Genomic DNA, 27,843 nt, shown 5'->3' on the forward strand with positions numbered 1-27,843 from the left:
TTTTCCTGAGACCCCAAAATGTACACTGACTCTGATCACCTGATCTTTCACAATACACCAGAGACATCTCCTTGTCATTGTCATTCCTTATCCATCAGTCCCTGTTGTCGTGACATGCTTTTAAATCTTTGTGTCTGTCTACAGTTAGAATAGCTACCATAAGCCTGGCACTGGGCCTCTGGCCCAGGCTGGAATTAGGGGGGCTGGCAGCAGATGGATGGGACTGAGGGACCTGTACTGAAGACCACATTGGGACAGACCAGGGGAGGCTGATTTTGCCCAAGTAGGGCAAAAGAATCTCCACATGGAATGTCCAAGCTCTCTGAAAGTCTTTCACAGTGAATGGGGTGGAAAGGAAGTCACAGCAGGGCAGGGAGAACACACAGACCTAGAGGTGTCTCAGCTTGGCCACTGTGGACCTGCAGGGGCCCAGAGTGGGTGTATTGGGTGGGTGGTTGTGAGAGGAGCTAGTAGGAAAGAAGGCCCTGAAGGAGGGGCCCTCCTGGGTTAAGGAGCCCATTTTCTGAGCCTTCTCAGCCAATCCTTCCACCTCTCTGGGGCTCTGGTTTCTTCTTTTCTAAAATGCAGGCCAACTAGAGTGAGCAAAGGACACCGGCAGCCTTGAGTCCCTCCTGGGAAACGCTCCAGCTGCCCGCTCACTACCCTGTTCCAGAAACTAGCCTGACAACTAGCAAGTCGAGTCACAGGCATTCAATAAAGATTCTCTCGGAAGGAAGAAAGGAGAAACAAGGAAGAAAAGGAAGAAAGGGAGGAGGCAGGGAGGAGGGAGGGAGGGAGGGAATATGCAGAGATAATAGAGCTGCTTAGAAATCACCACTGACTCTGTCCCCCCTTCCCCCTCCTGTGCTGGTCTAGGAAGGAAGGGAGGGAGGGAGGAATCACCACTTGAGATTCCAAAACTCAGGCCACACTTCTGGGTAAACTATTCCAGAAAGGATTCATTTGGAAATGAATCCCTAGTGAGAAAAACTCCTCCAAAGTTCCCTGGTAACATTCCCTCTATCCAGCCTGGGCAGTGATTTCAGGCAGGGCCCAGCGACACTAGAGGCATCTTCCAAACCCACAGCCTCTGGGAGGGCAGTGTCTCCATCATTCCTCAAGTAACTCAAAGCTCCTATGTGACCTGCTTTTCCGGTGAGTTGAAACTGGGGCCATGTTGATTTGTTTTTCCCAGACTTATTTCCATTTAAATCAGCTGACCTTCAGATCTGACCCTTGCATAATGCAGGAGCTCTTGAAGAGAAACCAATCAATGCTTAAAGGTAATAGGTTGTGTTTGCATCTTCTGGGGTGCACTTTCTGCCCTGCACACCCCAGGTCTAGGGTGTGTGCGTGCTCGCGTGTGAATGCACTTGTGTGTACAGAGGCTGGGTGGCAGAGTCTGTGGCAGAATCCGTGTCCTTGATTCAAATCCATGCCTGCATCTGCTTGGCTGCAGAGCCTCATATCCCACAGTCTACTGGAGTCAGCCATCTCTGGCCTGCCTGCACTAGTGCCCAGCCACACCTGCTGGTGTGGACTGCATGGTGAGGGCTACTGCCCCTTGAGCTGTGCAACCTCAGGCACCTTACCTGAGGCTCAGAGCCTCCTTGTCTTTCAGGTGGGTATGACAGTGTCACCGCCTCAAGTACATATTCAGAGGCTAAAAAAGGAACATCCACCTGAGGTGTGCAGAGCTCCTGGACTGCTTGCCCTGTGTTCCCAGCGCTCCACATTGGAAGGTCACAGTAGCTCTCACCGCCACCACCTCCAGCCACTGTTCTGAAGACAAAAATACTAATGCCTGAGGAATGCACCGAGGACATGGCACCAAGGCTAAACCCGGGGCAGACTCAGCTCCAGAAACTTGGCATCCAGTCCAGACCCCATCTAGCTCAGAATGGTCACTACCCATCCCATTGTGCCCTCCTCCAACCCTCCTGAGAGAGGTGTTCTCTCCACTAGACCTTCAGCATCCCTGCTGGGCCAAAGGCCATACTGTACCGTCAGGAGAGTCAGTGCCCCCTGAAGTCCCCAAAGCAGTCTGAGTGATCAGCCCACTGGCCACCTGGGGGTACTAGAGGACCAGGATGGTCCTGACTTCCAGGGACTCTCTGCCACCCACCACCTGTAGACTAGGGGCCCAGGACTGGGGCACTCAGAGTGTGGGAAGGGAAGAAAGGCTCAGGCCAGGAGTCGGGTGGGGCTCAGCCCCCCATGTCAGAACCCAGAGAGGTTAAAATACTGGCAAAAGTCTCCCTGGGCCTCAGACACAATCCGACCTGGAGACATGCAGAAGTCTCCAGGGCTGGGGAGCATAGGCCATGGCAAAAGCGTCTGTACCGCTTGGGGGACCCCTCCCACCACCTGACCCCTGAAGTGCCCCCCCATCCCTGGCTGACCGTGCTGGAAGCCCTTTGTGGGGGGAGGAGCACGGGGTCACCGCCTGGCGAGAAGGTTAAACAAGCAGACGCTGCAGAAACGGTGTGGGGGTGGGGGGAAGTTGTGTGCCTCCCCGCTTTGGGAAGAGTCGGTGCCCCGCGCCGGGTCTGGTGGGGTGGAGGAGGGAAGATAATCCTCCTAGCCTAAGAGCCTCTGGGGAAGGCTCTGCATCTGCTGCTGGCCCACTGGCCCCAGAGCCCGGAGGAACGCAGAGAACAGCAACGCAGGGGAACTCGACACCCAGCGGCGGGAGCGCAGGGCCTCTGCTGGCCGGTAAGATGACAACCACCTGGGCTGGGAAGGGGGTCTGGGGTGGGGAGCGGCCAGCGGCGGCAGCCAGAGTCTAGGCCAGGGACGGATCCCGGTGTTCCCAGCTCTCCCCTGTCCAGACGCCACTGAGGGTGGCTTGGTTTAGGGAATTTAAAACCGTCGGGAGAAGCAGGCCCTCTTGAGCGCTCAGAAACAGCCGGCCCAAGGGCAAAAGCAGATCTAGAGGAGTGAGACAGGACTTGGTTCTTCCTGGAGATTGCTGGGGCTCCACTCCCTAACTCCCTGTCTGGGCCACGCGACAGGGACGGTACCGACCACTCCCGGAGGCGCCTTGATCAAGGGAGAGCAGAGGCTCTGCTAGGTAGAACCCTCCCCCCCACACGCCGCGGCGCAGCCAGCCCATCAGCGCCCAAGCCCAGATCCCAGGATGGCTTGCAGAGGCTGGGAGCCCGGCCGGCCCTCAGGCGCCTTGGCCATGCTGGAATTATGTCCAAGGCTCTTGTTGGTCAAAAGGTGCCCAAGCCTAATTTAAGAACAGTGTTATGGCCTGAGGTCCAGGAGGAAACTGAGGAAAGAGAGGCACCTGTACCCCAAACCCTATAGCCCGGCTCCAAGGCCTGCCCTTCCCTCTACGGAGTCTCAGCTTCTCCATCTGGGAAATGGAGACTCAACACACCCCCAGGCAGAGTGTTGGGTGGGCCCGAGAGGCGGCAGGGTGAGAGGAGGGTAGAAGCTGAGATTGCAGGTGCCCCCAGAAGCCCGAGGAGCACTCATTCTTGGGACGCTGGGCGTGATTCTAGCTCAGGAAGGCGCAAAAACCGAGGCATCAGAGACCGAGTTCCCCAATCCCAGGACCGCTGGGACCGGACTGCGGATCTGGCTAGGCGGCCGGTGCCCGGGTCTTCCGGAGCTGCAGACCAGGGGACGGGAGGAAAGTAGAGGCCGTGGGTGCCATTAGGATCTCGAGACTAATCGCCTCCTCCCGGAAAAACAGCGGCGGCATCCCAGGGTGGTTGGAAAGGGGGACGCCGTGGAACCAAGAAGTCAGGGCCGGGCAGCCAGCCCAGAGGACAAGCCCGAACTCGCGTGATTTTCCCGCACGGCCTCTTTCAACCGTTTTAAGACTCGCTGCGCTCGCCGGGCACTCCAGGCGCCTGATACTTCGGGGTCGGCAGCGGAGCCTGCTCCATCCCATCGGCTTTGCAACTGAATGGCGAGGTGGGGTAGGGCTTGGGACTGACCGACCCTAATTCCGGTCTCTTGCGGGCGGCCTCAGGACAGGCGCTGGGTCCTTGGGAACTCCCCACCCCGCGCGCGCCTGAAGCTTGCACTTCTCCGCCGTCCACGCCTGCACCCTGGTGGGTGCTCCCGTCTACAAGTTGCTGGGGCTCCACTCCCTAACGCTCTGTCTAAAGGATCCGAAGGAGGCTTTTCAGGAGCGGAGACACGGCCCTACGCGAGAGGAGTCAACTCCAGTCCCCTGGGTGTCCTTTTTTGGAGAGGGCAAACCGAAGAAAGGAAGGAAGGACAACTAAGAAAGGAAGCGCCCCATCTTTCTGGAAAAGCGCAGATCCTGCGGGCGGGGCTGCAGGGCTGGGGCAAACGGCGGAGGTCCCCTGTGGAGGACCCTGAGTGCCCGCGCCCCCGCCTTGGGACCTTACAGTGGTGCCTACCCCGAGGCGGAATGGGGCGGGGACCAGCGGGGGAGGGGGCGCCTCAGCCTGGCTGTCTGAGCTGGGTGTCCCTAAGGCCGCACGCTCCACTGCAGCCCTCTCTCCTCCAGGAACGCGTCAGTCAAGCTGGTGCACTGGAAGAGCTGCCGTGATCATTGTTCGGATCTCGCCTTCCTTAGGCGCATGTGTTAGCGGAATAACCCTGGATCCCCTGCAACCAAAGTAAAGTCTTCCTCCGTAAAATGGGGCTTATGGGGCTAACAGGGCTGCCTGAGCAGTAATTAGGGCGGCCCACTGTGCGTCTGGGCTCTCTTGGGTTTCTTATGGAGGCGCCCACAGCCCCAGGGCCCAACACAACTCTAAGCTTCGCGGCCGCTGACTTCCGGGTTCGCTCACCCAGACGGCCCGAGCGCTGAGGGAGCAGCTCTAACGGGACCGCAGGCAGCTGGGGTTCAAGTCTCCCGGCCCAGGCAGCTGCAACGCCAGACTGGAAAGGAAGAGATCTGGCGGGAATGCAGGCTGCCGGGAGGAGGCAGGTGGAGACTGTACTGACATGGGAGTTAGCAGGTGGGGCTGAGTATTCACCCCCGCAGTCCTTCCAAGCCCTCCTCCCCGAGGTTCCCAACCTAAGTTCCCTTTTGGCCCTGAGCTAGGATCTCCCCAGTGTCCCTAGATCCCCTCATTTCTCCTGGAGTTTGGGGCACAGGCAGGTCAAGCACAGCGGCTTTGTGGTATTAAAATGTGCAGTCACCAACTCAGATTCATCCCTCTGCCATGGGAAAAGTTCCTGAGGGCCTTCCTCCTCCTCTGTGTGGTGATCCTTCTCCCAGGCAGGGGATAAGCACAGCAATGAATGTACATTGAGACCTCTGAATCCAGGGAACAGGCCTGAGAAAGGAGCTGTTAAGCTGGGTCTGAGTGACAAGAAAGAGCCATCCTCACTGGTGCTGGGTGACGAGTGGAGATGTGACCAGTTCTGGGTGTGTTTGAGATGTGACCAGTTCTGGTGTGTTTGAGATGTGATCAGTGCTGGTGTGTTTGAAGGCAGCCCTAAGAAGATGGGGGACTTGGAGGACAGTAGTTGGAAGGGCAGGTTGTAGGATTAACTGATGAAGAGACAGGCTTACTTTGACCTGGCAGAGGGAAGGAGCAGGGCTTTGTGGGTACCTGGTGCGGGGAGGTAAGTATGGGCCTAAAAGGGGAATGCTATCACTGAAGGGCCCTAAGGCCAAGTTCAGGCTCTCCTGAGGCCCAATGTCTCTCCACTCCCCACTCGCTGGAGGGATTTGGAGATGCCAGGAAGGCAGAGACCGTGGTTGGGCACAGCAATGTCGTGCCTGCATTTGACCACAGCTTCCCTGGGGTCAGTGTGGTCGTTGACTTGGTCCTCATAGCAGCCCTGAGAGACAGAGATCATTATTATACCCATTCTCCAGATGATAAAATGGAGGCTCAGAGGCTCAGGTTGCTCAGCAAAACAGCCTATACACAGTGGTGGAGTAGTGGGCACCAAGAGTTGGGTGGATACACCTCCCAGTGCAAAGCACTGCTTAATAATGGGGAAACTGGACCTCACCTGGAGCCATAAGCTAGAAGCCCATGTTGCCCTGGCTCAGCCGGGCAGTCACTGGGGGGACAGGGATGGGGAGGGAGGTGGAGGGACCACCTCTGCTAGTGAACAACCAGGAGGGACAATGATGCTAAGGTTGGGTAGGGGAAAACCAGGTTCCCCACACTCCATTCTCCAGGGGAGCACTAGCTCAGTGTGTGAAAATGCTGGCTTCAACCCTGAGGAGCAGAGCTGTGCAGGGATACCTGGGGGAGAGCCTCTTGGCCCTGCTGGAGCATCTATCAGATTTGCTCAGGGTCACCCACTCCAAGTGATTACATTCAGAATCAGTGTCCCAAGTCTGAGTGCAAGCAGGCCACCTGTTAAGGCAATTAAGTCCTGTAGCACACAGAGAATCCTCCTGTCTTTGGGCCCCTCAGCCCTGTCTGGGCCTCTTCTGTGAGGCTCTTCCCTTGATTCCCTTCTCTGTAAGTGGGGCCAGCCAGGGGCCAGGAGAGAGGCAAGCAGGTTGTGGTGCTGCCTTTCTGGTTGGCCCATAGGTAGGTAGAACAGCACCCAGCAGAGGTGGGTGCTTGGCTGGTGTTCGGCTTATTACTTTGTCCCCCCCTATTGGGGGGATGACCCTGTCCTCTTGGCCTCACTCTCTGTCCTTCCGCCAAGGGATGACCCTCAGTGGTTAAGGGAGATGAACGGCACATCTGATCCTGGGAGATGTCAGGATAGTTTAGAGCCCCCATCCCAACCCCCTCTGCCAACTCCAGCTCATGGCCCTGGGAGAGTGCCACAACCTTCCTCCTGGCAAAGCCTGGACATGAGTCCAGCCCTCAGATTACATGTCAGTGATGGTTAACGAGCCCGTGCATTTATTTGCTTTCTCATTTAACATCTGCAAACTGTTCTGACTTGATCACAGCTAAAGCCCCACTCATCAGACTTTGCCTGGCACAAATTAAGAATGAATGAAGGAAGGAAGAATTGAATGAATGTGGGAGGAGCCCACCACTTGGTAGACCCAGCAGAGGATTCAAGCAGAGCTGAGCTCCATAAGCACACCCAGGGTTGGGGTGCCCAGCAGCAATGTGTGCCTGGAAGCTGGAGGCTCTGGGCTCTGCTGCTGGGGCTACTACCCACAGTCAGGAATGCTAGTGCAATCTGAGCGGATGTTCATCTGGGAAATGAGAGGTCTCTGAGATTCCAGAGAGACAGGGGCAAGGGGTTGGAGAATTCATAGGAATTTAACAAACCATAAGTAGTCAATGGGACAGTGCTGTCCTACCTTACATGGTCTAGGGAACAGTTACAGAGCCCAGCCCATGAGAGGGGGAGCAATGGGCTCTGCTGGACTTGAATTTCTGCTTTATTCTTTCTGTTTCCCACCACATTTATCTGTAAGCATTGGTCCCCCCTGCAGAAACTAAATGAACCCCCCAAGGGGAAAAGGGCACACTGTACTTGTGGTCCTCAGAACCCACCACAGGGGAAAAGGCCAGGTTTGCAGCTCTGAGATCCCACCCAGCTCAGCCTTCATGCAGAACCAAAATGGGACAAATCCTTCTTTTCTGGGCTGTTTCCCCTGTGATGTGATGGGGTAGCTGTGCCTGGGCGAGGGAACTAAAGGACCAGGCTGCATCAGGTAAATCGGACTATATCCCTGCTTTCCAGGGAAGACTTTTGGCTTTGATAACTTTGCATCATCCTGGTCAGGAGAAGGCACCAAAAGGAGTGAGGGTCTCCGAAGAACTTGACCGACACTGGCACCTCATGTGTCAGGCACATTCAGCAGGGTCGGAAACACCCATCTTCTCTTGCTGTCTCTTTGAGATGGGGAAAGGGCAGCCTCTCTCTCTAGTACCCCTGTCAGTTGCTGCAATGCCATATGTGGAGGAGTTTTGAGGAGAAGGTGGGTGGCCCATGGAGTGTGAGCAACCCTGGAGCACGGGGGCGGATGCCCACCACAGTGAGGAGGGTATGAGCAGGCCTTTTGGGGGAGCTCGTAGGTCTCCCTCCCAATCCTGGCATGGTTTTTGCCAACAATGGGGCCCTGAGGCCCCAGACCCTCGCATAGCCTGTCAGCCAGGCAGCGAGGATGAGACTAGGTGGTGGCTGTTAGTAGGTTCAGAGCGTCACTATCCCCCAGCATCACAGATCCATGTGGGCAGAGGTCTCACTCAAAGACCTCCAAGTACAGTGGTGGTGACGGGCAGGACAAGACTGGAGTTAAAAGAATGGGAAGCAGGAAGGGTCTGCCTCCCCCCTAAGCTCCCCTCCCAGTGACAGCCACGAAGAATTACTCCCCAGGGATTATGCTGCAGGTCCAGGGTCTGATCACAGTTCCCATCCTGGACTCCCACTTTTTTTTTTTTTAAAGCAATCACACACAGTGTATTACAAGAAAAAGAAAGTTATACAAAGTGAAAGTGAAGAAGGAAGCTACGCAAAGTGGCACAAAGTGAAAACACAATTCCAGAGACAGAGAAATTCCAGGAACAGGTCAGTCTCCAGGAATAAGGACACCAAAGTCGAGCACATGCTGCCTTTTATAATGTTACTAGGTTGTCCCCTTTTCTCCTGGCAGGATTAGTTGTCATTTCCTGCCTTTTGGGGTGATTGACATATAACAGATTACATAAGCAACTACTTAAAAGGTTGTTATATAACAGTATCCCTTTCTACCCATGCCTCTTCGCTAGAATTTTTCAGGAAGCTCCACCCATTGTATGCTAATTAGATGGTAATTAGCTCTAGGTCAGTTAAAGGTCACAAGGAGCTTCTTTTTTTTTTTTTTATTGTTGGGGATTCATTGAGGGTACAATAAGCCAGGTTACACTGATTGCAATTGTTAGGTAAAGTCCCTCTTGCAATCATGTCTTGCCCCCATAAAGTGTGACACACACCAAGGCCCCACCCCCCTCCCTCCGTCCCTCTTTCTGCTTCCCCCCTGGACTCCCACTTTAAAGCTGAATTCAGTCAGATATCAACTGCCCTGTGTGATCTCTACTGTTGTCGAAGGGGACAATCACCCCCTGCTCTTCATGGACACCAGTTTTCCCCTCCTGTAGAAGAGGATTTTAGCTCTTGCTGCACTAAAATCTCAGCAACCCCTGCTCCCCTTTGCTGATTCTGAGCCTTCCTCAGCGCCTTCCTGCACCACTGACATTCCCTTAAGTGCTGCTCCCTTTGCGTGTGATGGAGAAGAGTGAAGTTCAGGAAGCTGGTGCTCCAGAAACTCAGGAAATGGCTCCTTGTTAATTAGTCCTCTAACATTTACATTGCTTTCTTGTTTTAAGGGAAAAGAGGAAATGGAAACGTGGACCAGGGTCCACCTTAGATGTTCCCATGACATATCCAGGACACTGCGCCCTGCTGGCATCTCATACTTCCTTGGGGATGAAGATCCCTCCTCCTCCCCAGCTGTGCAAAAGCACAAAACTTAAGCCAGAAGCAGACTTGGGGCCCTGTCCCCTCTGAATCCCTGCACTCCTCCGGCACGCGTGTATAACAGGACGGTGAGGAGTGGAAGACTGCCCCTCATGTCTTTCTATGTTGGGCTCCTTCCGGGCTCTTTCCAAGGTCTAGGACAGGGCCTCGCCTGTTGACTGCATTATATAAGTAGTTGGTAAGCACGAGACTGGGTGAATAAATGAAATGACTGCATTCCTCTAGGCCTGAGTTCATAGTCCATGAAATGAGGCTAACACAACCCCTGCCCTGGCAAAGATGAAAGCAAGTCCTGGTGAGGAAGGCTGTGTGCCCTGCAGGGGAGTGTGCGGACGGCTCTACTGCCCTCACTCACTGAGCTGCTGCTGTCTGGTTTAGGCTCCTTGTTCCAGGGAGAGAGGCTATGCTTGTAAAATTCCCCAGGAGACAATCTAATAAACATGTTGGGGAATGAGGAAGAGACATTCTTAAGCCTCATTTCAGATCTGCTCAGTGGTAGGTCTAAAACACTTCAGAGACTTTAAGATTGCTGAGGGTGCAGGGGAGTTTTAGGAGGGGAAATGCGTGTTCCACAACTCTGTCCAGTTAGTGCAAGTCAGTTCCACAAACTTACTGCAGGTGGAGCCCTTGAGATAAGACTGTATCCAGGATCCAGTCCTCCCTTGGCTTTTTTAAGCTTTCAGAATAAATTAGCCTTAGATGAATATTTCTACTGTGCCAAAGAGGCGAGAGGATTCCAGCAAAATCTGGTTCATTGATATATCGTTGAGCAGAACGATTCGGGTCCAAGAAGCTGTTTTGTCTTACCACGTCCTCCCCTGATCCCAAGAATGTAATACCAGGGTGATTTGGATGCTAAATATTGTGGACAAATTTCTTCAAGAGTTATTTTAGAGCTGGCATCTGTCCCCATCTCTTTCTGTGAGTCTGCTGGGGGCACTGAGGACTGAGGACCAGGCCCCACCTTGCAAATTTTGTCCCATGTTATTGGCCTACGTTACAACACAGGACAGCTGATTTCCACTCCCACTCCAACACTGGCGAATCATCACTCTTGGGGTGCTCAGAATAGGGTGACAAGTGCATAACAAAGCTTCATCAGTGACCAAGAATTGCAAGCACAGGACTCACTGCATGCAATTAGAGAGCTGGATGCGAGGCAGATTTGCTCCCTTGAAGGTGGGAAGGAGTGGTATATCAGGCAGCCTCGGTGGGGCAGAGCCTCTGTCCCTGCAAAGAGGCCTCTAACAGAGGAATGGGTAGGAGGGGGTGCAGGCAGTGGGACACCCACCCACATGCTACTTCTCAGGCATGGAGGACTCAGAAGCTGCCCTCACCCAACCCTCTTTAGTGGCACAGGTTTGAGGATTATGTGTGTGTCATATTTGATGGGCACTCAGCCATCTGACCATCTCCCTCACTGAGGGGTCCCCCTCTCTTCTTGTCCCCTGCTAGTGCATAAAGTTGTCCCCAAGGAGGTGCTCTGGCAAGCCCCAGGTGGGCTCCCTTCCAGGAGTGGGGATGCAGAGGAAAGGCCATGGAAGCCAAGGTGTGAGAGATGTGGTTGCCCCCAACCCCATGCTCACAAGAGTTCAGAACAAGGCCCCAGCCACAGGGCAATGGGACTGAAGTTCAGCATTCAAGGACCACGTCCTTCCCACCCCCCATAACCCCTCTGTCAGCTGTACTGCCATATGTGACTTCTGCAATGCACCAAGGATGGGGTCTCCTCAACAGAAGGGACCCCATCACTTAGCACACGGTCCAAAGACCCATTAGATATGTCTCTTCCCATCACAGGGGTCCCCACTCTCCTTCTTCTTGTCTTCACAATGCCAGCCTGGTCCTGGCCTGCTTCAGCCTAAAGGATGGGCACCAGCCTGGAGCCGACCTCTTCCTCACACCCAGCCATCTCTCACAGCACTACCTTCAGCCTGATGACCTCTCCAAAAGACTGGCTTCTGGGCGGCGCCTGTGGCTCAGTTGGTAGGGCGCCGGCCCCATATACCGAGGGTGGCGGGTTCAAGCCCCGCCCCGGCTGAACTGCAACCAAAAAATAGCTGGGCGTTCTGGCGGGCGCCTGTAGTCCCAGCTACTTGGGAGGCTGAGGCAAGAGAATCGCTTAAGCCCAGGAGTTGGAGGTTGCTGTGAGCTGTGTGATGCCATGGCACTCTACCGAGGGCCATAAAGTGAGACTCTGTCTCTACAAAAAAAAAAGAAAGACTGGCTTCTCAGCACAGTCTTTCTGCACATCTTTACAAGGTTACGTTTCTGCACATCTTTACAAGGTTAAGTAAAGTAGATCCGAAAAGGTTAAAACACGCGACTATGTGTAACAGTCAGTTCCCCCCTTTGGTAGAGTTGTGTAAGCCGTAGCAATAGGACCCCTGTTTAGGAGGTTTCTGACTCAGACACTGTTTGGGACCCTTCCTTTGAACTAATTTCCCAGGCTGATTCTCAGCTGAGTTAACCTTTCAGTTTCGTGGCTCCAAATCCACTTTCTGCAGCACGAGGGTAGCCTCACCCAGGCTGAAAGAGCAAATGGCCAATGTGTGCAATAGTTTGAGGGACCCTGAGCTCAAACTACTGCACTGGAGGCTAATGAGAATGTAGGGACCAATAGGTTTCCATAACAAAATAGACTGGGTCATTTATAAATAATAGAAATGTATTTCTTGTGGTCAGGTGATTGAGAAGTGCAAGATCCAGGTGTTGGTAGATTTGGTGTCTGGTAAAGGCTCGCTCTCTACTTCTAATCTAATGCCTTCCTGCTGCGTCCTCACATGGCAGAAGGGTATAAAGGGTATGACCCCCCCCAGAGCTGTCTGATAAGGGCACTGATCGCCTCCTAAAGGCCTTGCCTCTACTCTCGCACTAGGAATTAAATTCCAACAAGAATTTTGGAGGGACACAAATATAACATTTCCTAAAGGTATCAGGTGCTGTAAATGTTCCCTTTCACGTGAAGTCACATGGATGTGATTAGTGAAGGATTCAGACATTAGCCTAGACTATCACATGATTAGTTACAAGTGGGAGACAAGGGAGGTTTGCCACAGACACAGGGAAGAGGAAGTCGTGGGAAGGTGGAGGCAGAGGCTGGAGTGATGTGGCCACAAGCCAAGGACGCCTACAGCCACCAGCAGCTGGGAGAGGCAGGCAGGATCTCCCCAGCAGAGCCTCTGGAAGGAGCCTGGCCCTGCCAACTCTTGGTTTCAACCTAGTAATACTGATTTGGAACTTGTGGCCTCCAGAACCATGAGAATCAATTTCTGTCTTAAGCCACCAAGTTTGCAGGGAAACTAAAGGCAGGTGTCCATGGATTAATCCCTGGTGTTTCACAGATACCCCAAGCCAGGCCATGACTGGGGAGGCACTCAACAGAGGGACTTTTCATTTGGGGGGCTTCCCACAGGTCCCACCCCAACTACACTTAGCCACAGAGGCAGAGGTGGATGGGGGCAGGGAAACATTGATTCTTGACTGTTCCCCTCAAAGATCTTCCTTGCACTTCAGTTATCAAACTTGTCTTGCACCTGCCAGAACAGATGTTGGGGGGTGGGGGTATAATGCGAAATGACACAGCAGGGGACACCCCAGGATACAGACATTCCATTTCTAGAGTCTTTCCAGGCCAAGCCTTCATGTTGGGCAGTCCTCAAAGCCCTAGGGAAGCAAATGTTCCTCTGTAGGTGATGACAGATGGTGGGTTATGCAGTTTGGGATGGTTTGGGATGACACTGAAGCAGTGAGGAAGTAATGATCTGCAAGGCTGGTAGCACAGGGCGGGCACTTCTGCCAGGGCCCATTCGAACACCAGCACCCACCTTGCTGGGCCCTGGGCTGGGCATAGCCATCATTCCTGCCCTCTGATGACTACTCACCAGCCAGGGAGGGATAGGAGGGGGAGGAGTGACTCCATTCCTATCCCAAGCATTGCCCACCCTCACTGGGGCTCTGCGGGGATGCGTGCACCTGACTTAAAGACCATTTTACACCCAGAGAGTAAATACCACTTATATTCACTAAAACAACCTGGAAAAGTGTAAGAGCATCGGCCGTCTCATAAACACACACACACACACACACCCGTACACACATACACTAGGCCGATCAGTGTTATTTGATGTAACCAAGCCCTGGAGGCTGAAGAACCACCATGAATATGGAGATGTTGTGGCAATGCACACAGCCAGTAAGCAGGGCTGTGAGGCTGAATCTGGAGACTGAAAGGAGTTCCCCTGGGTCCGTGAGAGGGACCATCTCAGAATGGCCACAGGGGGTCTCAGGGTGGTGGTTTCTAGATGGCCTGGGTTATCTCCTTCATATCATGATGATGTTGTCAAAGTCTTTGTGTTGATCTTGTATTATTTGTGTAATATGAAAAACCATTTTCTTTGGGGTGGAGGCAGAGACATCTAGGGCCTGCCTAGGCAACTGGGGTGCCACGAGGCCCTGGGCCAGGTTCAAACACCCTGGGGCTCAGGCACGCTGTGCCCAGGACCTGAGACCCACCTTAGCTAGTTAGTGCACTCTGAAGGTACACAGAGTGACATGTTGCCACAAACTGTTTTTCTCGCTGGTGAGGGTGATGACATCCTTCTATCAGACGAGGACATTGAGGCTCAGAGTGGCCAAGTACCTGCTCAGGGTTGGAGAGCCAATGAGGCCAAGCCAGACCCCACCTAGGGGGGCTGACAGCGGAGCCCACCCTCCCTGCTCCTCCAGCAGGTAAGAGAGCCCTAGGACTGTTCCAAGGACTCAGTCCACTCACTTGCTGGGCCCTGGACGATGCTGCTGCCCCACCCCACCCTGGCTCCCTGAACATCTGAGCCTGGGAGGAGCCCCCGGTCCTGGGGTGCCCACCCCCTTTCCACATCCTTGTCTCTCCTTCCACATCAGGCCACCTCGGCCTGCCCAAGTCTCTGCTGGCTGCTCTGATGAGCCAGATGCATCGATAATGTCACATGTATTGCTTTGGTGACTTAAAATTTTTTCCATTTCATTTATTAAAATTAGATAACGCTTGCACCTGGCACAAAGATTTGAACAGTGTAGATAGTAAAAATTCCTCCCCCCAGTTTCAGCATCCAGGATGTTTTCGTGTCTGTGTCCACAGGTGACCATGCTGGACCAGCTTCCAGGGACTGCAGAAGTCCACACACTGATTCCCTAGAGCCCCGGGAATTTATTCTCACAGTTCTAGAGGCCAAAAGCAAGGTGTCAAGGCAGGTCCGGGCTCTCTGATAGCTCTGGCTCCTTGGCTGTGGCAAAACAACCCCAACCTCCCTACAGCGCTGTCCCTGTGATAAAGATGGTGGTGTTGGACTGCAGCCCAGCTGCTCCAATCTGATTTCATCTTAACTAATTACAGCTGCAAGAACCCTATTTCTAACTATGGTCACATTCTGAGGTTCTGGGGGTTAGGACTTCCACATATGAGTCTATGAGTCTTGGGGGACACAGTTCAGTCCCTAAAAGACAGACACACAGGACTGTGGCCCTGTCTTCACAGCCTGGCCCCACGTGCTGGTTTACTTCTCCTAGTCCTTGGGCAGCCCCATATCTGATGCACCCCATCTCTCTCCCAGCTGCATAATATAGTCACATGAAGATAAATTCCACTCCTATGGTGCTGTGTGGCCCTGAGGAGGAACCCCAGCACACGGGTCAGGTTGGGAAGTGGCTGCTAACCCTGCTGGAGCCTCTGACTTAGCTACCTCACATGGGAGAAGGGGAGAAGTGGGTGTTTGTTCCCAGAAGACCTCTCCCAACGCCCACCAGCCCCCTGCCCACAGAAAGGATGGCTAAGCCTCAATTTCTCCTCCAGACATAACCAGCAAATGTTCCTTCTGAGCAAGATCTCAGCTCCCCAACAAGTCCTGCGAGGCCACCAGCATCCACTCCAAGACCAGGAGGGCTGAGCTGTCCAGACTGGTGGGGGCCCTGTGCCAGCCGTCTGTGGTTTCCAGAAACTTCCCTCCGGCTCCTCAGAAAAAGGCTCCCTGCACCGTGGTAGCCCCAGCTCTTTGTTCAGCTTCACTTCTCCAACCCCAAGTCACTTCCAATCAAGGTCACAGGCAGCCTGAGCCGTCTGAAGGTCCCCTGTGATTCAGATAACTCTGAGCACAAATCTGTGCTCCATTGTGGAAACCCAAACCTGCTCCCACCTCGAGGTGCTCACATATTAAAACCAGACATTCCCACTCCCTGGGCCTTGAAGTGACCACAGCCTCACATATCTTCACTGAGCTGGGGAACACTGGTATCCCTCTAGCTGGGACTGAGAATTCGTAGCCAGTTACTCATGCGAGGAAGCCAAGGGCTGATTTTGCTGCAGTACTTGTAAAAATCTTCATGAGAGCCTCCATCTGCGGAACCTTTTCCTAGGGACGAAGGTCTGTCTCTGAGTGGTTTCGTGCCTTGTCTCCTGCCAGCCACCAGTGGAGGACTCTTCCCTTTCCAGAGGAGGCGATGGCAGAGCTAGGACCCAAATTCATGCACTTCTACCTATCCTGATGTTCTGTGTCCAGGAAAACTTGCTGGGAACCACCCAGATAGAGAGTGCAATATTGTCTGTGAGAAGAGCTGTTCTGGAAGTTAAATCTGCCTGCATATTTGCTGAGGCCTGCCACAGGCTGGGAAATTGGGAAAAAAGGAAAAGCAAACCCGGAGAAGGATGGCGAGAGGGAGGCGTGGGTGGGCAGAGCATGGTGGAGCCTGGAGAGCAGCTTCCCCTGAGGATCGAGATGGGGGCACGTGGGGTTCTCTGGCGATTCTTTTAAATGTTGCAAATGTTTGAAAGTTTTCAAAATTAAGCGAGGGGGGAGGGGTGGGGAGAGAGGAAGGTGGTGGGGGTGACAGAATCCTACAGTGTGAATAGAAGGGGCCTTCAGGCTGCAGAGCCTTACCCAAGTAGGGACAGAAACCTACACGGTGGCCAAGCCCAAGCGGGGGGTGGGGATTGGGGGCCAGCAAAGGGGGAAGGACCATGTCCAGCACCCCTCAAAGCACAGGCAGGTGCTCCAGAAGGCCCTCAAGGCTGGGGGTGGAGCAGTCTCCTGGTACAAAGTCCTGTTCCCAGGGACAGCAGCATTGTCATTGTCTGAAGTGTCCTCTAGACTCACCGCTGACTGACGGGGAGGCGGCTTCTCCTCCACCAGGGCAGCAGGGGGCTCGGGCCTGGGGCACTTCCCACCTCTGTCCACCCCGGGGGCCATGAAGAGCTGGACCATGGACACTGCTGTTCCCAGCTCCAGGTCCCTCCTTGGTCCCCACTCTTTGGGTGGAACCATCTCACTGCCCAGTGCTGCTCTCTGTCACCCCCATTCTCCTCTCTCCACCATACCTCCTTCCCCGCTACCCCACTCCTCCCCAAGTCCCTCTCTCCCTCTGTCTGCCCCTTCCTCCTCGTACCCTCTCTCCCCGGCAGCTCTCTTCTTGCTCCCTCTGTCCCCTTCCCACCCACTCTTTCCCAGGGCCTCTCCCCTCCCGCTCCTCCGCTCTCCCCTCCTCCTCCCCTGCCTAATCTTCCTGCTTGGTGCACCTTCCTTCTCTCCCTTTTCCTCCCTCCCCTCCTCCCTCTCCTTCTTCCTCTCTTCCTCCTCCCCCAACCTTTGGGCCCTGCTGGGAGTGGAACTCTGGGAAGCATCCACTTAACAAATTATGAAAATTATCCTCCTTTGTCCAGTTTTTAAAGGGAGAAAGTGGCTAGATTCCCAAAAGGCAATCAAAATAATTTTCAAACACTGGATCTTTTTCAAAATGAATGTTACAATATCCACCAAAGACTTGTCTACACCATTATCTGCCCTCAACTCCACACCAGGCGTAATTGCTGTTCCCACCTTGCAGCTGAGGACAGCAAGGTCACTCAAGGGTACTGCCTTGCTCACAACCATAGTGGGCTGGACGAGTGGTGGAGCTGAAATGAGGTGCCCTGGTGCCCTATTTCACATCCCATAGCAGCAAGGACATTTCATGCTGGTTGCTATGCAGGGAACAGACTATTTTACAAGTCAGCAAGAATGTTCTGAAATTGTACTGCTACCCAGGCCTGAGCCAGGAGGGCCCAAAGAGGAGAAAAGAAGGCCAGGTACCCTCCCTGTTCACCCACTGCCATCCCAGGTCTGCACCTGGTTAAGAGCTGCCTTGGGCTTCACTGCTCACTGCTCAGACCAGGTGGGAAGCTATTTTGGGGCTTCCTCATCTCCTACATCCTACCAGCATGTTCTTTCAACTTGCTCTTCCTAGGGCTCAGCTTTAATCTGGCAATCCTCAGCTCAACAACCTTCCGTGGCTCCTCACTGCTTTGCAAATGAAGAGTCAGGTTCTTTAGCTCAGCATGCATCGTCCTTCAGGACAGACTCCGACCCACCATTTTCTCTCCTTCCCAGTGGCTGTCTTACACTAAGCAGACCCTCTCATTTCCTAACATGCCTTTGGTCTTGTAGCCCCTATACTTTATCAGCAAGCAGACAGTTGTCACCTCAAACAACCAGGTTTCCCTGTATTCGCATCATAGTATCACATCCACAAAAGTCAGATGAAACCAAGTACTTGTAAGAAAGGAGGAAATAGAAATGGACTCGGCTATTGCAGAGAATGAGTCTTTTTTTTTTTTTTTGAGACTGAGTCTCAGTTTGTTACCCTTGGTAGAGTGCAGTGGCATCTTAGCTCACAGCAATCACAAACTCTTGGGCTCAAGTGATTCTCTTGCCTCAGCCTCCTGAGTAGCTGTGACGACAGGCATCCACCACCACGCCTGGCTTTTTTTAGAAATGAGGTTTTACTCTTGCTCAGGCTGGTCTCCAACTTCTGAGCTCAAGTGATCCACCTGCCTTGGCTTCTCAGAGTGCTAGAAATACAGGCTTGAGCCATAGCACCCAACAAGTGAAGGAGAGACCTGTCAGCCCGGGATTTCCACTCTTTGGCATTCACTGCCAAAAAAACTCTCAGACCCATAAAGAAAGATAGATGGGGCTTGGTGCCCATAGCCCGATGGTTATGGTGCCAGCCACATGCACCGAGGCGGGTACAAACCCACCCTGGGCCAGCTAAACAACAATGACAACTGCAACAAGAATGTAGCCAGGCATTGCGGCAGGAGTCTGTAGTCCCAGCTACTTGGGAGACTGAGACAAGAGAATCACTTAAGCCCAAGAGTTGGAGGTTGCTGTGAGCTGTGACACCACGGCACTCTACCCAGGGTGACATAGTGAGCCTCTGTCTCAAAAAAAAAAAAAAAAAGAGAGAGAAAGAAAGGAAGGAAGGAGGGAGGGAGGGAAGAAAGGAGGGAGGGAGGGAGGGAAGGAAGGAAGGAGGGAAAGAAAGATGAGTCTGTTCATTCCAGTATTAACTGTAAAAAGCAGAGAGTTGCAAACCTCACAAAAAAAAAAAAAAAAAAACCTTTCAGTAGGGGCATAAACCATCCTAGCAGCGGCGTGAGCGTGTATTTTTCTGAGTGAATGTAATAGTATTTTCCATTGAATAGTGTGTGAATGTAACTTCAACTTTCTTCCTACTGAGAGGTAGGGTCAATGCCCCTCCTTTGGAACCTGGGTGGGAGCATGGACTGTTCAGTCAAGGCAGAGTGAAGCTATGTGATTCCCAGACTGGGTTCTGCTGGTGTTCCTCTCCTCCCCCCACTTGTCCTGGGAACTCACGTTGTGAGGGGGCCGAGGTCACATGGGGGAGGCCCTACAAAGGGGTCCCTCAGCAGACTGCTGGCATCAGCTCCCACATAAATTAGCAAATGGCTCCTTAGATAAGTCCTGCCCCTCTTCAAGTCTTCCAGCTGAGATCTAGACTTCAGGAATTGGAGGCAAGCCCGCCCAGATCCACAGCATCTGTGAGCATTCTAGTAAATGGTTGTTTTATACTACTAAATTTGGGCGAAATGTATGCTGCAGGAGTAGAAATAGAACAATAGCATGGTGAGTGTTGGATTAGTACATACTGGTTAATAAAGTACACATTGCTACCTTCATCAGCATGGCTAGATTTCAAACCTATACTTTTACAAATGAGAAAGGAAGAGGTATAAAAGGTCGTATTGCTTTTGCAAATGAATACCCTAAAGCAGATACCTAGAATGGCAGGGGGTGAGGTAAGGATAAATGAGTTTGGGATGAGGGATGAAGGAAGCCAAAATAAGATAAAATTTAAACTAAAAATGGAAAATGTCTAGAAGTATTCCAAAAGAAAAAAGTTGATTAGAACAGAACAAAACAGGTGGTGGCTGGCTGTGGTTTTCGCTCCCCTTCCTCTCTGCTCTTGGGATCCTTCCCGGTGACTCGTGGGTGTCTTTGGCTACTAGTTGCAGCACTTAGAGGACCCAGGTGAGGAAGGCTGGGTCCCTGCCAGAGGCAGCGCACTGCCCGCCTGAGAAGGGCACCCGGTTCCCCCCGGGCGTTTGTCAGAGATTCTAAGGTGGTTCTAGGAAGGGGTGGAGAGGGGCAGCAGCAGAGGTGGCCCAGGCGATGGAAGGAGACATAAGGAATGACAGGACATAGAGAAGCGACAGGCTGTCATCCAGAAAGGCAGCGGTGGCGCTGTCTGTAAGGACATACGGATGTGTCTTGGGGATGATTACAGGTGGGGCTTGCAGAGATGGACACCCCGGAAGGTTGACAGCCTGTGGACTTTGAGAGGCTCCCGTTTGCTGGAATTCTGACCCTGGCCCCGACTGTCGAAGCGCCAGAACGCTCCGCTGAAGGCAGCGACATCTTAGGGGTCAGTCCCTAAGAGCTCATCCAACTGCCCTTACCCTGCCCCAAACTGTCCGAGGGGATGAGACTGGGTTGAGAACAGCTCTTCCAACTCAGCCACGTCTAAATAGGCAAAGGCATGAAGGCAGCGATTCGGATTCCCTCTCCCGCCTCTGTCGACAGTCTCTGAACTTGGCCTCTGGCCTCTCCACTCACCTGGACGCGGAGCTTCGCTCCCAGCCCGGATACCAGAACCAAGCGCTGAGGCAGTGGCTGCGGCGAGCACCGTTCCAGCCAGACCAGGCATCTCTCACCAGCCTCACGCCTCCATCTGGATCTGCCCGTTCGCCAACATCCGCGCTGCGCGCCCCGGGCTTCTCCGATGCAGTGGTCGGGAATCAAGCTGGGACATAGCTCCACAGGCTCAGAGTCCGGGCGCGCCTGCCGCTGCACTGTGCTGGCGCTGAGGACTCGCCCTCCGCAACGCCCAGAAGGCCGGTGCCCGGGGACGAGGCGCACACCCCTTGCATCTCATTACCTCCTGGAGCTGCTGCAGTCCCGGCGACTTTCTCATGCGCGCCCCCCAGAGGCAGTGGGAAGACGCCAGTGAGCGCCGTTCCCGCGCCATCGCCCGCCTGGACGTGCCCAGCCTCTACGCCCAACAGCTTCACACCCACAGGCGTGCTGATTGGCCTCGGTTTACAGGATCAGAGACGCCAGGAGCCTGGTCCAGGGTCACACAACTCCAGAGCAGAGGGAATTATAATCTAGGGCCTGAGGAAGCCCCTCCTGGCCTGTGGGAGAGAAATGGAGGAGACAGCACCAACCTCCGAGGCTCCTGCTTGGACTGGAAGGAAACGCGCAGAGGGGCTCCTCCCAGGTGGGCCCAGGGCAATCTGCATATATTAGATAGTTATCTGAACCGTACCTCTCCGCACCATCTTTTTATGGGGCCCCTCTCTGGATTCAGTTTCCCCATCTATCAAAAGCACCCATCGGTTAGACGATATCTGTCCAGAGCGAACACTTGTCCTCCGAACGAATTGGGGCACTTTCCTTGGCCCAGCCCCTCTGGCTGGGCTCGCTACACCCTTGCAGGGGTGTCCAACATGTGGCCCCATGGGCCACATGAAGATTATTTGTTTGCTTACCTGGGGTGTTGGATATCGGGAAAATTATTCAATGGCCTTTTTTTTCCTCATCGGCTTTCGTTAGTGTTTGATATTTAATGTGTGATCCAAGGCAACACCTCTCCCAATGTGTGCAGAAAAATAAAAGACGAAAGTTGGACATCCCTGCAAGTCTCTCTGACCCTGGAGACCCCAGGAAGCACAGCTTGGGAGATTTAGAGAAGCCTAAGGCCCCCCACTCCCAACCCCACCACTTTGGCTCAGTGGGGAGATGAGCCCCCCCATCTACATGGCTGTCTCTAGGCCGAACAACTCGGTGAGTCTCTACCACAGATTATTTTTGCCCCTCTCGGGGCGGGATGTGAAAGTCAAAGGAGAGGGGTCGAATATCTGGTCTCGGAGTCTGCAGAAAAGTCCTCCCAACCGAGGGAGCGCAAACGCGGGGCACCGGAAGCCCTTTTCGGCAGTGGCCAGAAGACGCACCCAAACGTCCATCATTTTGTCTCCTCAGCCACTGGCTTGGCAGGGCCCCTCCTGATTTCATTGCCGCGCTGCCCCGCAGACTCCAGGGCATTGCTGTGAGGCCAGCCTGCAGCTGTAATTGCAGGCCTGCTGGTGCCACCCACCATGTGAGGGAATGTCCTTTCTTCTCCTGTCAGTTTTTCCTGCTGGAAAATAGTGGGCGATGCTCCTCCACTGTAGTTGTTTGGAAAGTTAAAGCTCAGAGGAAGCCCTGGGCCTGCAGTTTACCTCTGGGAACAGGCAGCACTCAGTTGAACAGGAGCGAGGGGCTGGTAATAGAAGGTAGATGTTATCTTCGAAATAACCCGCCTCGGGTGAAGTCGGCTCCACCAGCAGCAGCGTCACCAGCTCCAGGTGGTAGTGGGTTAGAAGGTTATCCCTGAGCAGCCAAAGTTCCGAAGGCCGCAGTGGCGCCCAGGATGCATTCTGTCCCCACACTCCCTGCTGCAAAAGTGGGAAGGAACTCCCCTTTTACAACGAAGAAACAGAGGCGCAAAGAGAAGAGTACCTGCCCCCAGATCTCAGAGCAGGACAGGGGCTGAGCCACAAGCTCCCACCCCTTTTTAAGCCCCGGGACTCCCAGGGAACGGAGCAGTGGGGGTGCCATCTTGGAGGGATCCACCCTCCATCCGTGTCACATCCGACGGAATTCAGGCTGGGCCCCATGGAGTTGCATTTGCTTATACACTGGTATTGAGCCTGGGAACTGCAGAATTCTATCGAAGTACGGTTGGCATTGAAAGCATATTTAATTAACTGTAAATAGTAAAACATGCCTCATTTTTGCAGCTGTGTTTTGGCACTGTCACCATTTTTAAATTCCACGCGGGATCTTTCTAAAAACAGGTTGTGACCCAGCCTCTTGCGATTTCGTAGAAGCCTCGGGGTCTCCACGCCGCCCTACACACACGCACATAGACACACAGGCACACACGTGCACTCATGCACATACCGGGCGCACGCACACAGAAGCACACACAGTTACTCACGCTCGGTGCAACAATCTCCCCGCGGCAGGATAATTACGATTCCTGCCGGACAGTGATTGGCCAGCTTGTTTCTCATCTCTGCCACACAACCAATGGGAGGCCGCCCAGGAGAGGCCCCTCCCCCCCTGCGCGGGTGGCGCGGGCCCTGGGAACGGATCACGCGCAGCCGAACCCGGTGCAACCCCCAGCCTGCGCCCCGGGCCGCCCGCCCTCCGCCCGGCCGCCGCCTGCGCGCTCAAGTCCGGCCATCGGCCCGGCTCTCGGCCGGTGGCGGAGTCCTTGGGGCTCAGCGGGCTGCCCACCGGGCCCAGCCCGCGCCACCCCGCCCCTGCTGGCTCCTCCCCCTTCCCGCCCCCAGTGAGGCCGGCCGGGGCGGCAACCAGAACGGCGACGTGAGTGGAGAGCTAGGCGGCTGCCGGGCCGGCTGTCGGCGAGCACCCGCTCCAGGCCCAGCCCAGCCTGGCGGCCCCGCGAGGCCCGACGCCAGCGCTCCGAGCAGAGATTCCTAGGCAGGCCCGCGCGTTCGCCCAGGAGCTGCGCGTCCCCATCCCCAGCGGATACCGGGACCTGCCGCTCCCCGGGCATCCCGGACCTCGAGGAGGACGGCAAAGCAGCCCGACGGGCCCACGACCGCGATGCCAGACGAGCTGACGGAGCCCGGGCGCGCCACGCCGGCCCGCGCCTCTTCCTTCCTCATCGAGAACCTTCTGGCGGCTGAGGCCAAGGGCGCAGGGCGCGCGGCCCAGGGCGACGGCGGCCGCGAGGACGAGGAGGAGGATGATGACGACCCAGAGGATGAGGATGCCGAGCAGGCGCGGCGGAGACGGCTGCAGCGGCGGAGACAGCTGCGCGCGGGCACTGGGCCCAGCGGGGAGGAGCAGGCCCGGACGCGGCTCGTACCGGGCGCGCTGTGCCTGGGTCCCCGACCGCCCCCTGGTCCTGGCCCGCCCTATGCTCTGAGCTGTGGAGACGCTACGCGCTGGTATCCACGGGCGCACGGCAGCTACGGAGGCGGCCTCAGTCCTGACAGTGAGTGCGGGAGCCGGGAGGGATGGGCCAGCGGCTGGGCCCCACTTCCTCCCCGCGCATTCGCTTGGTGACTTCGAGCTCGTCGCCGCCCATTCTGGGCCATCCTCTCCCTTGTGTAGCAGGGTCTGGGCGTGCATGGGCCTTCACGGAGCCCTTGACTGGACCGATTCGGAGGCCCGCGCTCCGGGACAGGGGCTCCACCGGGGAGACGGTCTCGAAGGCTGAGAGCCCGCGGAGAGAGGCCTGGGAGCGCGACAACAGACAGCTGAGGAAAAGAGAAACAAAAAGAGAGTGAAATAGGGCAGAGAAAGAAATAAGAGACCTGGAGAGAGGGTGGGGGCAAAGGAAAAGAAAGAATGAAGAAAGGAAAGTGGAGAGGGGCGAGAGGATGGGAGGGGGCTGCAGGAAAGATAAATCCAGAGTGACAGAAGGGAAGAAAAAAGGGAGGAAAAGAGATAAGGAGGACACGTGAGTCAGATATGGAAAATAAAGGGGGGCATTGAACAGAGGGTGCCACTGTTGGGGGGCTGATGGGGGAGGGAAGCCTCCTTCCACAGCATCTGTGCCCCCCCACCCCGTCCCATTGCTTCTGTGCTTCCAAGGCCCCTGGGGCAGGGGCCTTGGCCTAGGCACCGGCTCTACCAGGCAGGAAGGTAGCCCGAAGCCCCCATCTGAAAGAGAAAGCCCCTCTCTCTTTCTTTCTGCTCGTCCTTCTCCCCTCCTTTGTTCCCTGATGAGGCCTGGGAGACTGGAGGTGGGGGCTTCTCACCCCTCTAGCCTGGGCATCTGCCCCCTGAGGGCTGCCCCCCCTCCATAGGTTCACTGTCCCCTTTTTAGACCTATCCTTTGTGGGGAGACCCGTGGGAAGAAGACCAAGAAAGCCACTCCAACCCTCCAGCCCTGGCTTTGTCACCCCCCAACAGTGTGCAGACTGAGGCCACATCAGGACTCTTTTCTTTCTCAAGGCTATGGCTCCGGAGTCCATCCCTGTTCTATGCAAGTCAGTATGTGCTGGGGGATAAGTAGCCCACAATCCACACTTACCCCACTCAACCCTCAGATAACTCCCTCCATGGTCTGGGAGTGAGCCCCTCACAAAAGAACCTATATTTCAAAGCCCACACCCAGAAAGTCCAGGCCCTCTACCCCCTTCTCATAAACTTCAGCAGGGCCTCCGTAGTTTCCCTGAAAATCAAACGATTTAATGTAGTGCCCTTCTGAAGGTGATTATAAAAAGGGTTTCCAGGGGTGAAATTTGCTCTTCTCCTGTTCCTCCCTGCACCCAGTCAGCAGCCCCTATGGAGGCAACTCCCTATTTCGTGTAATGCGGGTTAGTGTTGCCAGCTCAGCTCCTTGTGGCAATGGATGGGCCTCTAGGAGTTGGGGTGTTTGGGCTACTGTTAGGAGGCAGGGACTCCTCAGATTTGGTAACATACAGCCTACTACCTGACCTTTCTGTGGGCACCACAAGGACATGTGCCATGGCAGTGGGGCAGGGGTCTGAGCAGGATCTGCACACTCCATATACACCAGGCACAGAGCCGGAGCCACATACACAAGCCTCACCAGTGTTTGCACACCTTGCCTGAGGGTGCAAACACTGCAAATACACCATGGGCACATCTCTGCTGGAGTCTGCAGTTTTCCAAGAGCCAGGCCAAACTCCACCTTGACCTCCAACCTGTTAGCCTGGGCCTGCCCCTTGCACATGAGGCTCCAGGCCAAGCCAGAAAGGCACTCTGGTCTAGTCGACCGCAGCCACAAGCAGGGCTCTGCATCCATCCCGCATTGCTGGGGACAAAGAAAGGCAGAGCCGCAAAGCCACTGCAGTAAGAGCCCCGCTGTCTGAGGTGGCGTTCCTCTTCTATGTGGACAAGCACTCCTAGGTCCTGGAAGATTCCCTTAACCAGGTGTCATCCCCTGCCAGCCCCATGGACCTCTCCTTACCTGTGGGAGATGAGATGGGGTTTGGAACTTGAAACACAAACTCAGAGACCCTCTGTGAACTTCTGTACCCCTAAAACTGCAAGCCTAATCATCAGCCTAGAACATGTGTAGGGCAGGTACCAGTCTAGAAGATGTTCAGGGCAGGTTGCTGCATGTTGCTAGGAGCAGTATTAACCCACGTTTCCTTAAAGCATGCTTGTGGCTGGAGTAGATATGCCTCTAGGCATCTGGGTCAGCAGTATGGGGTGTCAGTGCACCAGGGTCACATGCCTGGCATCTTTTGGGGATCTTTGTGTTTGCCCTTCTACAGGGCAATGTTTCTATGTAAGCGGGCAAGTGTTTCACAACTGTTCTGGACCATGAAGAGGGAGAGGTCACCCCAAGTCTTTATTCCTCTGTTTGGAGCACTCGGCCTAAGGCGGGGAGCTGGGTGGTAGGGGGTGTCCTGTGCTTGTTTTCTAGGGTGCACTTTTCTCGAAAGGACATCTTTCCTCTTGCCCTGGTATTTCTGCAGATCTTTTGTGTGTCTTTCCAGGAAGCCAGTGCTGAAGCTAGGAGTGGAAAGTGGTCAGGGGGTTGACCTGCTTTTTAAGTCTATTTGTTTAGGTGTTGCTTTCCTTCGCCCTTTCTTTGTTGTCCTGTGAGTGTGGCTGTGCATTTTTGTGTGTGAGTGTGCTGTGTGTGTCGGTTGGAGCAGCTCACGGGCCTTTGAGCCTTGGCTTTATGGCTCTGCCTTTCTTTATCCCCAGCAGTGCGGGATGGATGCAGAACCCTGCTTGTGGCTGTGGTCAATCTCAAGGCGGGGAGCATCTGGCCTCAGTGATTGCGCCCGGGGTCTGACCCCTAGAACCAACCATGGTGCCCCTCTCTCCCCTGCAGCAAGCGACCGGGACTCACCGGAGACTGGCGAGGAGATGGGCCGTGCCGAGGGTGCCTGGCCCCGGGGCCCCAGGCCGGGAACGGTGCAGCGGGAGGCAGCCGAGCTGGCGGCACGGGGCCCCGCGGCCAGCGCAGAGGAGGCGGCGGAGCTGGCCGAGGCCCCTGCGGCGGCTGGGGAAGTGCGCGGTGGTGTTGGCGTTGGTGGTGGTCGAAAGAAGAAGACACGCACTGTCTTCTCCCGCAGCCAGGTCTTCCAGCTCGAGTCCACCTTCGATCTGAAGCGCTACCTGAGCAGCGCCGAGCGCGCTGGCCTCGCCGCCTCCCTGCAGCTCACGGAGACGCAGGTCAAGATATGGTTCCAGAACCGCCGCAACAAGTGGAAGCGGCAGCTGGCGGCCGAGCTGGAGGCCGCCAGCCTGTCTCCGCCAGGAGCGCAGCGCCTCGTCCGCGTGCCGGTGCTCTACCACGAAAGTCCCCCGGCTGCGGCCGCCACCGGGCCCCCGGCCACTTTGCCTTTCCCGCTGGCGCCCGCCGCGCCCGCGCCTCCCCCGCCGCTGCTGGGCTTCTCCGGGGCCCTTGCGTACCCGCTGGCGGCCTTCCCGGCCGCTGCCTCGGTGCCCTTTCTGCGGGCGCAGATGCCAGGTCTGGTGTGAGCCCTCGCCCGCCGGCCCGCTCCCCGTGGCCGCTGTGGACCTCTGTGGACAGACAGTACAGCGGAGGGCGCCGGCGGGGCTGGGGGTGGTAGGGGAGGGCTGGACGGCTTCTAGGGTCGCCTCCGTCCCCCCCACGCCCCCCGAGAGCACAGGCTGCACCTCAGGTCACCAGCCCTTGTCCTGAGCTCTGAGCTCCTCTAGAATGTAACGGGCTGCCTGTGACTATGACTCCATCAGTTGCAAGGCCAGATCCCCACATGGAAAAAGACCAGGGGGCAGCCCTAGCTGAGGAGCCAGTTCCTCCCGCCTCAGTCCAAGCCCAGAAGCCACAGGAAAGCTACAAACAGGTGGTCTGGGGACTGTGAGTGACGCCCCCCCACGTGCTAAGCCCCCAACACAAAAGTCCCTTTCCTGGGACCCCAGCAGCAGGCCAGCGGGAGGAATATGACTGTCCCCTCCAGTGGGCCCTGATGGAGAAAGAACCCTGGACCTGTGGGACTCAGCTGATTGTCCATTCTGACAAGAGGGCCAGACTGGGGCTTCTCTCCTGGGATGTGGCCTCTGGGTTTTTTTGTTTTGTTTTGTTTTTTAA

The 27,843-nt window shown here is 55.2% G+C and overlaps 1 protein-coding gene across 1 annotated transcript; it reads left to right on the forward strand.

The window, feature by feature from the left end:
* The first annotated feature begins 23,331 nt into the window (after positions 1-23,331).
* Positions 23,332-27,373, forward strand: HMX1 (H6 family homeobox 1). The gene is made up of 2 exons (XM_053567214.1): positions 23,332-23,772; positions 26,599-27,373. Exons 1-2 carry the CDS (start codon positions 23,379-23,381, stop codon positions 27,249-27,251), a joined length of 1,047 nt encoding a protein of 348 aa, XP_053423189.1. The 5' UTR covers positions 23,332-23,378; the 3' UTR covers positions 27,252-27,373.
* Positions 27,374-27,843: the final 470 nt, after the last annotated feature.

This window comes from Nycticebus coucang, chromosome 17 (assembly GCF_027406575.1).
Source record: "Nycticebus coucang isolate mNycCou1 chromosome 17, mNycCou1.pri, whole genome shotgun sequence".
In the NCBI taxonomy this organism is placed as follows: domain Eukaryota; kingdom Metazoa; phylum Chordata; class Mammalia; order Primates; family Lorisidae; genus Nycticebus; species Nycticebus coucang.